The sequence below is a fragment of the Garra rufa genome, chromosome 10, assembly GCF_049309525.1.
Source record: "Garra rufa chromosome 10, GarRuf1.0, whole genome shotgun sequence".
In the NCBI taxonomy this organism is placed as follows: domain Eukaryota; kingdom Metazoa; phylum Chordata; class Actinopteri; order Cypriniformes; family Cyprinidae; genus Garra; species Garra rufa.
This window is the reverse complement of record NC_133370.1, coordinates 39,423,295-39,438,241: the sequence shown is the minus strand read 5'-3', so window position 1 is coordinate 39,438,241 and position 14,947 is coordinate 39,423,295. Positions and strand designations below refer to the sequence as shown.

The following is a 14,947-nucleotide window of genomic DNA, read 5'->3' as shown; positions in this document are numbered from 1 at the left end:
TTTTTTGTTCAACATGAATGCATTAAAGTGATCAATAGTGACACACAATTCATTTTCGAATACATTCTGTTCTTTCAAACTTTCTATTAATTAAAGAATCCTGGAAAAAGTATCATGGTTTACACAAATCTATTAAGCAGCACAACCATTTTCAGCTTGATAATAACTGAAAGAAATGTTATAAACACCCAAATTAGCATTTTAGAGTGATAAAGGAATGATCATGTGACACTGAAAACTGGAGTAATGATTCGAAAATGCATATTTTTCATCTTTTCGCTGGCAGGTTTAAACAGGCGTTTAAATTGCAATAAGATTTTTACTACATTATAGTTTTCACTATATTTGGAGCCTTGTTGAGCATAAGAGACTTAATAAAACAACTCAAACCCATTTAACATAGTATAATAATCCAAAAAATAGTATAAACAACTTTTTGCAACCTTTTCTTCTTATCTTTTATCTTTTGAATTTTATAAACAATTTCTTTCTATTCTTTCTTTTAATAGGTCAGGTACAAAGCAGACAATGTATTGAAGATGTAATCCGATTTGCAGCCAAAGAAAACCTCTTCCTAATGGCTGATGAGGTAAGTTAATACTGGGGGTCATATAGTGTTTATACCATATTACAGTGCATGCATAATTATTAGGCACGTTGATATTCTGGTCATTTTTTTCCCCCAAGGACATTTTACCAATTCCAAACCACATGAATCTTAATAAATATTCATTTTGTATTTAATCATTTATAATAAAGGGTGGAAGTGAAAAACTTATATTCAGGTGTGCATGATTATTAGGTACATTTTCTTTTACAGATAAAATAAGCCAAAAAAGAGATTTAACTCAGACTGAAAAGTCAAAAAGAAATTCTAATGCAATACTAGAATTTGCAAAGTTAAGGTATGGCCATTGGACAGTGAAATGCTTATTGGGTCAGCATTGTCAGAATAAACATGTGGAGAAGAAATAACATGTTAACTGCAAAAGAATGAAGAATTAAGGTGAAGACTTAGTTGTGAAACCATCAGGAACCATTTAGTCTCCAACGCCACCATTTTCCAGACCTACCTGGAGTCTCCTGAAGTGCAATGTGTCAGGTTCCCTTCCGGGAACTCTACACTGCGTCCTGAAACGCTGTGGGGGAACGCCATTGGCGGGCCGCACTCTGAGTCATGTCCAACGTCCAATGAGAAACGGGAGTGACGTCACAGGCGCGGTGACGTCATCGACCAGGAAGTATAGTCAGCTTTTGTCATTCAGCGAGAGCGCTCTGTGTTATTGTCTGTCTGATCCGCATTCTGCTGTTTTTCAGTGCCAATTGCACTACTTTTATTTGAGCAGAAATGCCAGGGGGAAAACGTTCTTTTAAGAACGAACGTTCTTTTAAGAACGAAAGATCTATGGCGGTTCAGCAGCCACATAGACGGTGTGTCCCTCCCTGCCAACGCTTCATTGTTGGTGGGGATACACACGATCTATGTGTAGTCTGCTTGGGAGCGGAGCACGCTAGGTCAGCCCTTGAGGGGGCTGGCTGCCCGCAGTGTGAGCGGATGCCGCTGCGGTTGCTCCGTTCCCGGAAAGCCCTCTTTGAGGAGGGGGCTTTCATTAGCGTTCCCCGCGGGTCTGGCCCCGCTTCCGTCGAGGCGGAGCGGCAGCTGCACTCGTGGGGTTCGCAGCTAGATCTGCTGGAGGGAGTTGAGACGGGTGATCCCCTATCTCTCTCCTCACCCAGCGGATCGTATGACCTCCTCTTGGATGAGGAAGCCCGCACTGCGGTTCCTTCCCTCCGAGAGGAGGAGTCAGCGCTTCTCCTGTCTTCCTCCGAGGAGGTTGACATAGAAAGCGTCGATCTCCCACAACCGCCCCCCCGTTCACCCCAGTATGAGGAGCTGCTGACGAGCGCGGTGGCCAAACTCAACATCAGCTGGTCACCCGCTCCAGATCCAGAGCCCCAGGCGAGCAGGCTGGATGAGCGCTTCCTGCGGGCTAAATCAGCACCTCCCAAACGGAGCCTTCCCTTTTTCCCCGACCTCCATAAAGAGATCGCGAGGTCGTGGGACAGACCGTATTCCTCTCGTCTCTACTCCCCCGCCTCAGATTACTACGGTAATGTGGGGGGGATGGAGGAATACGGCTACAGGGCGATGCCTCAGGTCGAGCAGACACTAGCAAGCTATCTGTCTCCCGGCCTGGCATCGTCCCTGAAGGCTCCGTCCTTGCCCACCAAGCCATTAAAAGTAACATCAGGCTTGATGGGCAAGGCTTATGCGGCAGCAGGTCAGGCTGGTGCATGTTTACACACCATGTCTGTGCTCCAGGCGTACCAAGCCGACCTGCTGAAGGAGCTTAGTGATGGCGAGGAGGTGAGCGTGTCAGAGATGCGCAGGACCGCTGATCTGGCGCTTCGGGCCACCAAGGAGACCGCTCGCGCTGTTGGGCGGTCTATGGCAGCCTTGGTGGCCGCAGAGAGGCATCTCTGGCTGACCCTGTCCGACATGAAAGAGAAGGACAGGGTCACGCTCCTGGACGCCCCCCTGCACCCCTCCGGCCTCTTCGGTGACTCTGTTGACACAGTTGTCAACAGGCACCAGGAGGCCCGTAGGCAGGCAGCGGCGTTCCAGCGCTACCTCCCTCGCCGCACTTTCTCCTCTGGGGCTGCTGGACGGGAACAGCCCCAGCCGCACTCCAGCTCCTCAAACAGGGAGACCCAGAAAAGGAGCGTTGCTACCCGTGCCCCTCCGGCGCGGCCTAGAGGGCGGGCTCAGCAACGCTCCAAGCCGGGGTCCTCAAAGACTAGGCCCGACCTGAGGGTCGTCCTACAGTCTAAGAGGGCCACGGCTAAACGGCCCTGATGGTCGTGGCCCAGGGCCAATGAGGGCAGCCCCTCTCGAAGAGTCAGGTGCCTCACCGCCTCTGAGGAGTACGGTGACCACCTCTCTTCGGGGCCCTCAGGAGATTCGTCAGCTAACCCTGCCGGTGTTACAGGGCGCGGCAGTCTCCCGCGAACATCATTCTCTGGTCCTTCCGCCCGGAAACGTAGCGGAACCAGAGAGTTCGCCACCCCCACGGGGGTCTCGAGAGCGCTCACTTCAGGTGCATCCTGCCAGTTCGCTGCTACAGGTCACTAAGTTAGATCCTCTTATAAATCCAGAGACCAGTCTCGAGATGCTGGTTCCCTTAGTAGAATTTCTGGCAGTGTGGAAACTACTGCCAAATATTTCTATGTGGGTCCTGCGTACTGTAGAGAAAGGTTATTCCATTCAATTCGGCGCCAGGCCGCCACCTTTCAGCGGGGTATTTCCTACTCTGGTAGGCCCCGAGCAGGCTCTGGTATTGGAACAGGAAGTGTATACTCTCCTGAGGAAGGAGGCCATCGAGGTGGTCCCTCCTCAATGCAGAGAAGCCGGGTTCTACAGCCGGTACTTCATTGTTCCCAAGAAGGATGGGGGCCTGCGGCCCATTTTAGATCTCAGACAGCTAAACCTCTCAGTAAGAAAACTGAAGTTCAAAATGTTGACTGTCAGACAGGTCGTGTCCCAAATCAGGTCCGAGGACTGGTTTGTCACGATAGATCTGAAAGACGCATACTTTCACGTCTCCATCCTTCCTCAACACCGGAAGTTTCTCAGGTTCGCTTTCAGGGGCAAAGCTTACCAATACAGAGTTCTTCCGTTCGGCCTAGCGCTCTCTCCCCGAACTTTTACGAAGTGTGTGGATGCTGCTCTGGCTCCATTGCGACTCCAGGGCATCCGCATACTCAACTACATAGACGACTGGCTCATTCTAACCAGTTCAGAACAGTTAGCGGCTCAACATCGAGATGTTGTTCTTGCTCACATGAAAAAGTTGGGGTTGAGACTCAACGCCAAGAAAAGTGTGCTATCTCCATAACAGAGAACCACTTATCTAGGTGTAATCTGGGATTTGACCACGATGCAGGCACGATTGTCACCTGCTCGGATAGAGTCGATCCTTACTGCAGTAAATGCAGTCAAGCTAGGCCTGCTACTCACTGTCAAACAGTTCCAAGTACTGTTAGGTCTTATGGCAGCTGCATCCAACGTGATACCTCTTGGACTGCTGTACATGAGACCACTGCAGTGGTGGCTCAAAACCAAAGGGTTTTCCCCGAGGGGGTACCCATTCCGCAAGATCAAGGTCACGCGGCGCTGCCTATGTGCCTTAGTCATGTGGAAGAAGCCCTGGTTCCTACTACAAGGTCCAGTGCTGGGAGCTCCTTGCCGCCGCGTCACGCTAGCGACAGATGCATCCCTCACCGGGTGGGGAGCGGTCATGAGTGGCCGCTCCGCCCAAGGCCTATGGAACGACCAGCATCACTCCTGGCACATAAATTGCCTAGAAATGTTGGCAGTGTTCCTGGCTCTGAAGCATTTCCTTCCAGACCTGAGAAACCGTCACGTGCTGGTCCGCACGGACAACACGGCGGTGGTCTACTATATAAACCACCAGGGAGGTCTGCGTTCACGCCCCTTATACAAGCTGGCGTACCAGATCATCCTGTGGTCACAAGGGAAGTTTCTCTCATTGAGAGCAGTTCACATTCCTGGACGTCTCAATGTGGGAGCAGACGTCCTGTCGAGGCAGGGGCTGAGGCCCGGGGAATGGATGCTTCACCCTCAGGTGGTGAAGCAGATATGGAGAGTCTTTGGTCAAGCCCAGGTGGACCTCTTTGCGACTCAGGAGACATCGCAATGTCCCCTTTGGTACTCTCTAGTTCCTCCAGCTCCTCTCGGACTGGATGCCATGGTACAGACGTGGCCGAGGCTTCGTCTGTACGCTTTTCCCCCGATCGCTCTGCTCCCGGGAGTTCTGGAAAGAGTGCGCCGGTACGGAGTACGGCTGCTGCTAGTAGCCCCGTACTGGCCGGCCCGAGTATGGTTCTCGGATATAATCGCCCTCCTCGACGGCTCTCCATGGGAGATTCCCGTCAGGAGCGACCTTCTTTCTCAGGCTGGGGGCACAATACGCCACCCCCACCCAGAGAAATGGAAGTTATGGTGTGGCCCCTGAGGGGGCACAACTCATAGAAGCTGGTCTCTCAACCGAGGTTGCTGAGACCATCCTTCAATCCAGAGCTCCCTCTACGAGGAAACTTTATGGCCTAAAGTGGAACCTGTTTGCGTCATGGTGTCACGAACGCCACTCAAACCCAGTCCACTGCCCGATTGGTACAGTGCTGGAGTTCCTGCAAACTCGTTTGTCCGCTGGGTTAGCTCACTCCACCCTGAAGGTGTATGTGGCGGCTATATCGGCTTACCACGCCCCTCAGGGCGGCCTGTCAGTGGGCAGAAACCCCCTGGTCTCACGTTTCCTCCGCGGTGCACTCAGGCTGAGGCCTCGTGCAAGACCGAGAGTCCCTACATGGGACCTGGCTGTGGTATTAGAAGCGCTGTGTAAGCCTCCCTTCGAGCCTCTGGAGGAGGCCTCCGATCGGATGCTTACCCTAAAAACAGCACTGCTGTTGGCACTAACATCTCTTAAGAGAGTCGGTGACCTGCAGGCCCTTTCAGTGGCCCCTTTCTATATTGACTTTGCCCCAGGGTTGGCCAAAGCATTCCTCTACCCTAGAGCTGGGTACACACCCAAGGTCCCCTCAGTAACACCACAGCCAATAACGCTGCTAGCGTTTTATCCTCCTCCATTCGTGGAGCACGACCAGAGGAAGTATAACTTAATGTATCCAGTAAGAGCACTAGACACTTATGTCCACAGAGCTGCCCTGTGGCGTAAATCAGAGCAATTGTTTGTCTGTTACGGCCCCCCTAAGAGGGGGTGCCCGGCTTCCAAGCCTACTATCAGTAAATGGATCGTTGATGCCATCTCTACTGCATACGAGTCCTCTGGTCTCCCATCCCCGATGGGAGTCAAGGCTCACTCAACTCGAGGCGTCGCAGCCTCCAAAGCTCTGATGGCAGGTGTCCCAATCAAGGACATCTGCAGTGCGGCGGGTTGGTCCTCACCTCTTACGTTCGTCAGATTCTACGAACTAGACCTCAGAGCCACTCCGGGCTCAGTCATCTTTCAGCCCTAGCACTAAGGCTAGGCTCAAGAGGTCAAAGGCGCTTTCCTTTGAGTAAGGAAAAGAGTTTTTACCCCTTTTGGTTCTGGCAAAGTTCCCCAGACAAAGGCGTATGACTCCCCTCTACATTCCTTCCAGCCTCGTGTGCCCGAGGGCCGAGGCCTGTATTCCTCGTGTCTGGTGGTTGATCACAGACAGAGATGAGTTCCAGTGTCCTGGCAGGATCACCAGGCACTTCCTATGTCCCTCTTGTACTGGCTATACGCAGACAACGGACTACCATTTCTCCTCGTGTGCCTGAGGGCCGAGGAGCATTTTCTCCCTCTGCACTGGTCATGTGACAGGCAGCGGTTGAGAACCTTATCCTCGTGTGCCTGAGGGCCGAGGTCTTTTTATCCCTCTCGTCTGGTGGTGGATCACAGACAGAGATGAATTCCAGTGCCCTGGCAAGGTCACCAGGCACTTCTTGCGTCCCTCTTGTACTGGCTGTAATGCAGACAAAGGACTACTATCTTTCCTCGCGTGCCCAAGGGCCGAGGAACCCCTTTTCTCCCCCTGCGCTGGTCTGTTGACAGGCAGCGGTTGAGAACCCTAGCCTCGTGTGCCTGAGGGCTGAGGCCTATTCTATCCCTCTTGTCTGGTGGCTGATCACAGACAGAGATGAATTCCAGTGCCCTGGCAAGGTCACCAGGCACTTCTTGCGTCCCTCTTGTACTGGCTGTAACGCAGACAATGGATCGCCACTTCTCCTCGAGTGCCCGAGGGCCGAGGAGCATTTCTCCCCCTGCACTGGTCGTGTGACAGGCAGCGGTCGAGAACCCTATCCTCGTGTGCCTGAGGGCCGAGGTCTCTTATCCCTCTTGTCTGGTGGTGGATCACAGACAGAGATGAATTCCAGTGCCCTGGCAAGGTCACCAGGCACTTCTCGTGTCCCTCTTGTACTGGCTGTAATGCAGACAAAGGACCACCATCTCTCCTCGTACGCCCGAGGGCCGAGGAGCTTTTTCTCCCCCTGCTCTGGTCTGATGACAGGCAGCGGTTGAGAACCCTAGCCTCGCGTGCCTATGGCCGAGGCCTACTCTATCCCTCTTGTCTGGTGGCTGATCACAGACAGAGATGAATTCCAGTGCCCTGGCAAGATCACCAGGCACTTCTTGTGTCCCTCTTGTACTGGCTGTAACGCAGACAAAGGACCACATCTCTCCTCGTGTGCCCAAGGGCCGAGGAGCTTTTCTCCCCCTGCGCTGGTCTCATGACAGGCAGCGGTTGAGAACCCTAGCCTCGTGTGCCTGAGGGCCGAGGCTCATTATCCCTCTTGTCTGGTGATGGATCACAGACAGAGGTGGATTACCACTCGCGTCCTGGCAAGATCACCAGGCGGAGTTACTACAGTGTCTCATCAGGTAAGTATTGCTAGACACTGTCCCTTCTCGGTCTTGCGAGACCAGACGAAGGATGACATGACCTCGTGGGCTCGAGGGCCGAGGTCTCTTTCCCTCTGATCTGGTGGGCTCCACAGTCAGAGATGTATTACCACCCATGTCCTGGCAGGATCCCCAGGCTGAGGTTTGTAATGTACTAACGCTGTCTTTTTCCCCCCTTGTTCTAGCAGACACTAGGCAGGGTGCGGAAATTATGGGGACGTTGATACCTCGTTCCCCACAGCGTTTCAGGACGCAGTGTAGAGTTCCCGGAAGGGAACGTCTCAGGTTACGTATGTAACCCTGGTTCCCTGAGGGAACGAGACACTGCGTCTCGGACCATAATTCCCGCATCCCTGCTGCGCTCGCTTCATGCCTATGAGCTGACGCCAGCTTCAAACGCACGTGCTTTTATACTTCCTGGTCGATGACGTCACCGCGCCTGTGACGTCACTCCCGTTTCTCATTGGACGTTGGACATGACTCAGAGTGCGGCCCGCCAATGGCGTTCCCCCACAGCGTTTCAGGACGCAGTGTCTCGTTCCCTCAGGGAACCAGGGTTACATACGTAACCTGAGACGTTCTCAGAGACTTTACTTGGGTAAAAAAACCTAAAAAGTGGCCTTCACTTATTAAGAATAAAATGCTGAAGTTTTGTGAAATACATAAAGACTGATTTTTTTTGTTCATTTCTGCAAGATAAACTTTTTTAGGATAGGAAATAGACTAAAAATAAACCCCAACCCCCTTTCTTTCATAGGTGTATCAGGATAATGTGTATGCAGAGGGCTGTGAGTTTCACTCCTTCAAGAAAGTGCTGTTTGAGATGGGTCCAGAGTACTCAAGTAAAGTAGAGCTGGCATCATTCCACTCCACCTCTAAGTGCTACATGGGAGAGTGAGTACACATCTATCACACTTATCATTTCACATAGAAACTTGGTATGGTGTGACATATGGCCCTGTTGTATAAAAGTATTTCACAAAAGAATCTATCTATTAAAGAATACCTGACATGTTGATGGTTTGAGTTCATCCAGACCATACGATGTAACATAAACAAACACATACTTTCAGATGTGGTTTTCGAGGAGGATACATGGAGATCATCAACATGGACCTAGAGGTAAAGGCTCAGCTCACCAAGCTGGTATCAGTGCGTTTGTGCCCGCCTGCACCTGGACAAGCCCTCATGGACCTGGTGGTCAACTCGCCTCAGCCAGGAGAGCCCTCCTACCAAACCTTCATGAAGGTGCCATATTTTAAAGAAAGTTATTGTGAATATAATGAAAGTTGGACCCAAAATCTCATTGATGTATTATATGAAAAAAAAAACACTTGTTTTGTGTTCTGCAGAAGAAATGAAATTATTCAGGTTTGTATTAAGGATAAGTAGATGATGACAGAATATTAGTGATATATCCCTTTTAATATAAAAAGAAAAGATAGTCAGTTGCTCAGTTTCATTGTCTGTATTCAGTTAAAGGGACAGTTCACTCAAAATGAATGTTCTGCCATTAATTACTCACCCTCATGTCTTTCCAAACCCAACAAACAAGACCTTTGTTCATATCTGGAACACAAATTTAAATATTTTTGATGAAATACCTTTTAAAGAAGTTCACTTCCATAACAACAATTTACAGATAATGTACTCACCCTCTTGTCATCCAAGATGTTCATGTCTGTCTTTCTTCAGTTGTAAAGAAAATAATGTTTTTGAAAAAAACTTTTCAGGATTTTTCTCCATATAGTGGATTTCTATGGTGCCCGAGTTGAAACTTCCAAAATACAGTTTAAAACTAGCTTCAATCGATCCCAAATGATGTTGTAAACTATCTCAGCCGAGGAAGAAGGGTCTCATCTAGCGAAACGATCGGTTATTTTTTTAAATTACAATCTATTTACTTTTTAACCTCAAATGCTCGTCTTGTCTTGCTCTGCCTGAACTCTGTGTATTCCGGTTCAAGTTAGGGTATGTCAAAGAACTCCCATCTCATTTTCTCCTGACTTCAAAATCATCCTACAACTAGAGCAAGCAGAGTTCAGGCAGAGCAAGACAAGGCGAGCGTTTGAGGTTAAAAAGTATATAAATTGTAAAAAATAAATAAATAATAACCAATGGTTTCGCTAGATAAGACCCTTCTTTCTTGGCTGGGATTGTTTACAACCACATTTGGGCCAGTTTTGGGATAGACGCCATATTTAAACTGCATTTTAGAAGTTCAAACTAGGGGCACCGTAGAAGTCCACTATATAGGGAAAATCCTGTAATGTTTTCCACAAAAAACATAATTTCTTTACGATTGAAGAAAGACACAATCATCTTGGATGACAAGGGTACATTATCTGTAAATTTTTGTTCTGGAAGTGAACTTCTCCTTTAAGTACAAATACAGACATAGGTTTTAACAATTTTCCTCTGGTTTTGTAAGAAAGGCTGGGTGTTTTGCACCCACTTAGCTGTGTATAATCCAGTTAACCATATTGGCTGGTATCCCAGTCTCCTTTCTTATATTTAGTCCTCTTTTTCTGTCTTGTGTAGGAACGAACAGCCATTCTGAGTGCCTTGGCTGAAAAAGCCAAACTGACTGAGGAGATTCTGAATTCAGTTCCAGGCATCAGCTGTAACCCTGTGCAGGGAGCCATGTACTCTTTCCCCCGTATCACACTACCTGAACGCGCCATCAATGAAGCTAAGGTTGGTTTATGTCACATGATCTTTATGTCTTCTGCTTGGCCTAGTTTACTTGCTTCATGGCTTGTTGTGTGTGTGAATACAGGCGAAGGGTCAGGCTCCAGACATGTTCTACTGCATGAAACTTCTGGAGGAGACCGGGATCTGTCTCGTTCCTGGCAGTGGTTTTGGTCAGAGAGAAGGCACTTACCACTTCAGGTGTGTGCGTCCTCAAGAGTTTTAAACATTATTCTCATGGTTTGTAAAAGGAATTGTTGACACATGATATACGGATAGTTGACATGAAACATTGAGCAGTGACATCAAAGTCCTGCAGTGCTCTAGTTCATCTAAAACTGTTTTAAACTACATTTCTTAGTTCTTGCTATGAAATGGAAGTCACAATAGATATTTTCTCCTGTATTATGACACAACTGGGTAAAATAGGTTTAGGTCATTTTACTTGAAGGTTTGAGTTATGTCAAAAAAATTAACACAAACAATTAATTATTCATTATTTTATCCTTAATAGTATTTAGCAAATAGATAGGGTGACTTTTATTTCATGCCGACTTTATTATACGTGCTGTTAAGCTCAGAAGTTACAGTACATGGGCTATTTGGTTAAAATAAAATAAAATATTTGTCACACCACACATTTTTTCACATTCATTCATATAGTTGAAATCAAAAGTTTACATACACCTTGCAGAATCTGCAAAATGGGAATTATTTTACCAAAATAAGATGGATCATACAAAATGCATGTTATTTTTTATTTAGTACTGACCCGAATCAGATATTTCACATAAAATATATTTACATATAGTCCACAAGAGAACATAATAATTGAATTTATAAAAATTACCCTATTGAAAAGTTTACATACAAACGATTCTTAAAGGGTTACTCCACCCCAAAATACAAAATTGTGTCATTAATCACTTACCCCCATGTCGTTCCAAATTCGTAAAAGCTTTGTTCGTCTTCAGAACACAATTTAAGTTATTTTGGATGAAAACCAGGAGCTTTTTGACTGTCCCATTGACAAATAGCACTGTCAAGGCCCAGAAAAGTATGAAAGTCGTCGTCAAAATAGTCCATCTGCCATCAGTGGTTCAACCATAATTTTACTAAGCTACGAGAATACTTATTGTACGCAAAGAAAACAAAAATAATGACTCTGCTACGCGTCATTGTAGCGCCATTTGGCAAATATCCACTGGACGCAAACAGCGCACGCTGTTCAGCCGCAACACACGGATACAAATTGTTGAATACACAATTGTTTTGGTTTTCTTTGTGTACAAAAAGTATTTTAGTAGCTTTGTAAAAATATAGTTAAACCACTGATGGCCTATTTTGACCATGTATTTCATACTTTTCTGGGCCTTGACAGTGCTATTTGTCAATGAGACAGTCAAAAAGCTGATGGTTTTCATCCAATATATCTTAAATTGTGTTCTGAAGACGAACAAAGCTTTTACGAATTTGGAACGACATGGGGGTAAGTGGTTAATGACAAAATTTTCATTTTGGGGTGGAGTAACCCTTTAATACTGTGTTGTAGGGCTGTCCCCGACTATGAATTTTCATAGTCGAATCAGAATTTTCGAATCTTTCTATAGTCGACCGATAGTCGAATCATCTAGGCTTATGTGCGTGTGTGAATGGGTTGGGAGGGGCACGACACTATAGTCAGCAGGAGGGTAAAACTATTTTTATTTTATTTTATAAGCGACCAAAACTGCCTGCCAACTGACAGACAAACTTATTTAGGTTTAAATAAAAACACAGAACGCCTCTTTTAGTTCTAAAAACGCGAGGCGCACAGCACTGCCTTTTTTGGTGACTTTTAATGAAAGAGCAGTGTGCTGCGGTTTTTTTATGTTGCTAAGCAACGACCAAAACAGCTGTCCTGTCAGTCAATTCAAAGGATTATAGCGCGAGCGCTCTAAAATCTTAGTTTTTTGCTGTTAAGTAAACTATCATATTAGCAGAAACCCTAAATAATACAGCTCCGGGTTACCCACGATAGACACCAAAGGTTTCTCCTCCATTTCTTGGAGTCTCCGGACTTTTTAAGCAACGGTAAACTTTCGCCATCACAACAGAAGGCCCGCTTCTCCATTCATTCGATTGGACAATGGAAAAGAACGCGAATGACGTCGGGCGTTTTTCCGCTCAGAGTTGTTTTTTTTTTTCAACTTCAGGCGCTCAGAGCGCTCCTGCAAAACGCGAGGCGCAGCAGGCGGCGAAAACGCGAGGCGCCGGGGGCGCATAAACAGCGTGCAGAACGCTCACTGCCAACAGAAAACCATTAAAAAGAGGCGCCTCCAACTGCAAAAACGCGTTCGGTGTGATCGCCGCCATCCCTGCCGTCAAGATGGTCCTCATCTCGTCATGCATCAGGGAAAGTGAAAATTAAATTAGTCACAGGGGTGGTTGGATTTATTCACAAACACGTTAAAAATATTTATTGAACGCTTCTTTCTTTTCACTTTTGTTTTTACTGCATTATCATAATCAAAGGCTGTATATAACTTAATATAACCGTACAAAACCAGTAGTTCTGTGTGCAATTAGACATTGAGCACCCCCGTATTGGCAAAATGGTATGATGCTCGTTTCACCCGCGAAGATTCGACTGTGAGATCGGTGGTCGAATCAGGCTCCGCATATCGATGCATCGAATCTTCGACTATTCGGGGACAGCCCTACTGTGTTGTTATGTAAATGTCCACAGCTGTTTTTTGTTGTTGTCTAGTGATAGTTGTTCATAAGTACCTTGTTTGTCCTGAACAATTAAACTGTCCGTTGTTCTTTTGAAAAAATCCTTTAGGTCCCACAAATTCTTTGGTTTTTTAGCATTTTTTTGTATTTGAACCCTTTCCAACAATGACTGTGTGATTTTGAGATCCGTCTTTTCAAACTAAGGACAAGTGAGGGACTCATATACAACTATTACAGAAGGTTCAAACACTCACTGATGCTTCAGGAGAAAGTACAATGCATTAAGAGGGGTGAAAACTTTTGAACAGAATGAAGATGTGTACATTTTTCCTATTTTGCCTAAATATCATATTTTTTTCATTTAGTACTGCCCTTCAGAAGCTATACTTACATGTTTCTCAGAAGACAAAATAAGTTAAATTTACCCTGATCTTCAAGTTCAAAAAGTTTTCACCCCCAGGCTTAATGTCATGTGTTTCCTTCTGAAGCATCAGTGAGCGTTTGAACCTTCTGTAATAGTTACTTATCTAAAGAAACTGAGAGAGTCCCTTAGTTGTTCTTAGTGTAAAAAGATAGATCTCCAAATCATATAGTCATCATTGGAAAATTTTGACTACTGTATATATTCTGACATTAAATAGAACTTCCTTTCCCTCCTCTCAATTTCTCTTCTGTGTTCTTTGATCCATCAGGATGACCATCCTTCCTCCAACAGACAAGCTCAAGATTATGCTCAACAAACTGAAGGAATTTCATCAGAAATTCACTCAGCAGTATTCTTGAACCGGTTTACCTCAACCAATCACCTCCCTTCTACTACAACCAACTGACTAAAAGGGCTAAACTACAATTTTCACATCTTAACGTTTGGTCAGAATGTGGCCAAAAAATCACCTCACTTGAACCTTGATGGACACTAATCTGCACCCTTGTCACTGTATGCCTACACAATTGTATGCCTTATAGCTGAGGATAAATGACTGTACTGTAAAACTATCTTTATGGGCTTGATATGACCATTTTAACATTCAATAGGTAGAAATAGCAAAACTTGATTTCACTTTTCACAAGATTTTAACAAAATAATTATATATTTTTGAAAAACAGTCCTGAACAATTCCTGAACGTTCAGATGTTCTTAATGTGGTTTGATGTATAATGTATGTTAGTGTGCGGCGTGAATAGTAAAATGAAAAGTATGGGTATTGAACTGATTTTGCACTTTTCCCTTTAGTGCTCTGTGAACATTGTAATTCTAAATGCATTCATGAATCAATGTATGCTACAACATTTATGCATGTGTAAATAACAGATTGATTATACGGCATATATAATACAATATACACAACATTTTTGTTCTGTGTGCTGTTTTAAGAGGTAGACACGTTATTCTTGTTCAAACCCCCTACCACTAGAGGACACACTACCACAGAAATCACACATAATCATGTTTTTGAATTGAAGCCTTGTTTTGTAACAACTCTGTCTTTCTCCCACACAGAAGGACACACTACTGAGAAGCCCAACTGCTTCATTCTTTGATGGAGTCATTTTGTTAATGGGTTAAGAGACATAATGGGATGAGATAAACTTTGCAAACTTCACATTTCAGAACTTTTCAAAGCTAATTGTCTCTGTTCAGCGCTCTGTGAGAAATGCTTTGATTTTAACTGCTACACTGACATTCCACAGCCATTTTCTGCCAATTTTTTTGCACAAAAACGAATGTTTAGTAAATGCAATGCCACATATATGTGCACCACTGCTCAAAAGCTTGGAATAACATAAAATCTTAAGCAGCCAGAACTGTTTTCAACAATAATGACAATAATAAAAACAAGTATTAATAATTGATACCAATAATAATGATAATAATACCAAAACATTGCCAAGTAACAGTTGTGAAACATTGAAATCTGAAAACATTTTATCTGTTAAGGGAAACTAGTCTTATCTGTTTCCCCAGAAGAATAAAAGAAGATTTTTAAGATAACAAAAGAGGTTATCCAGTAAGTCTATCCAAACTTGAAACAGTCTCTCATACTGTCCCTGACCTCTGTCAGCCCATATTA

The 14,947-nt window shown here is 45.6% G+C and overlaps 1 protein-coding gene across 2 annotated transcripts in view; it reads left to right on the top strand.

Moving 5' to 3' along the window:
* The window catches only part of gpt (glutamic--pyruvic transaminase), a 45,054-nt gene extending 30,829 nt beyond the window's left edge, over nt 1-14,225 (top strand). For both annotated transcript variants that reach the window (XM_073849262.1, XM_073849261.1), the window contains 6 exons: nt 510-589; nt 8,227-8,363; nt 8,543-8,717; nt 10,011-10,166; nt 10,249-10,361; nt 13,568-14,225. In XM_073849262.1, the coding sequence (XP_073705363.1) occupies nt 510-589; nt 8,227-8,363; nt 8,543-8,717; nt 10,011-10,166; nt 10,249-10,361; nt 13,568-13,658 (752 nt within the window). In that variant the 3' untranslated portion in view covers nt 13,659-14,225. The remainder of the gene's footprint in view (nt 1-509; nt 590-8,226; nt 8,364-8,542; nt 8,718-10,010; nt 10,167-10,248; nt 10,362-13,567) is intronic.
* The last annotated feature ends 722 nt before the right edge of the window (nt 14,226-14,947 follow it).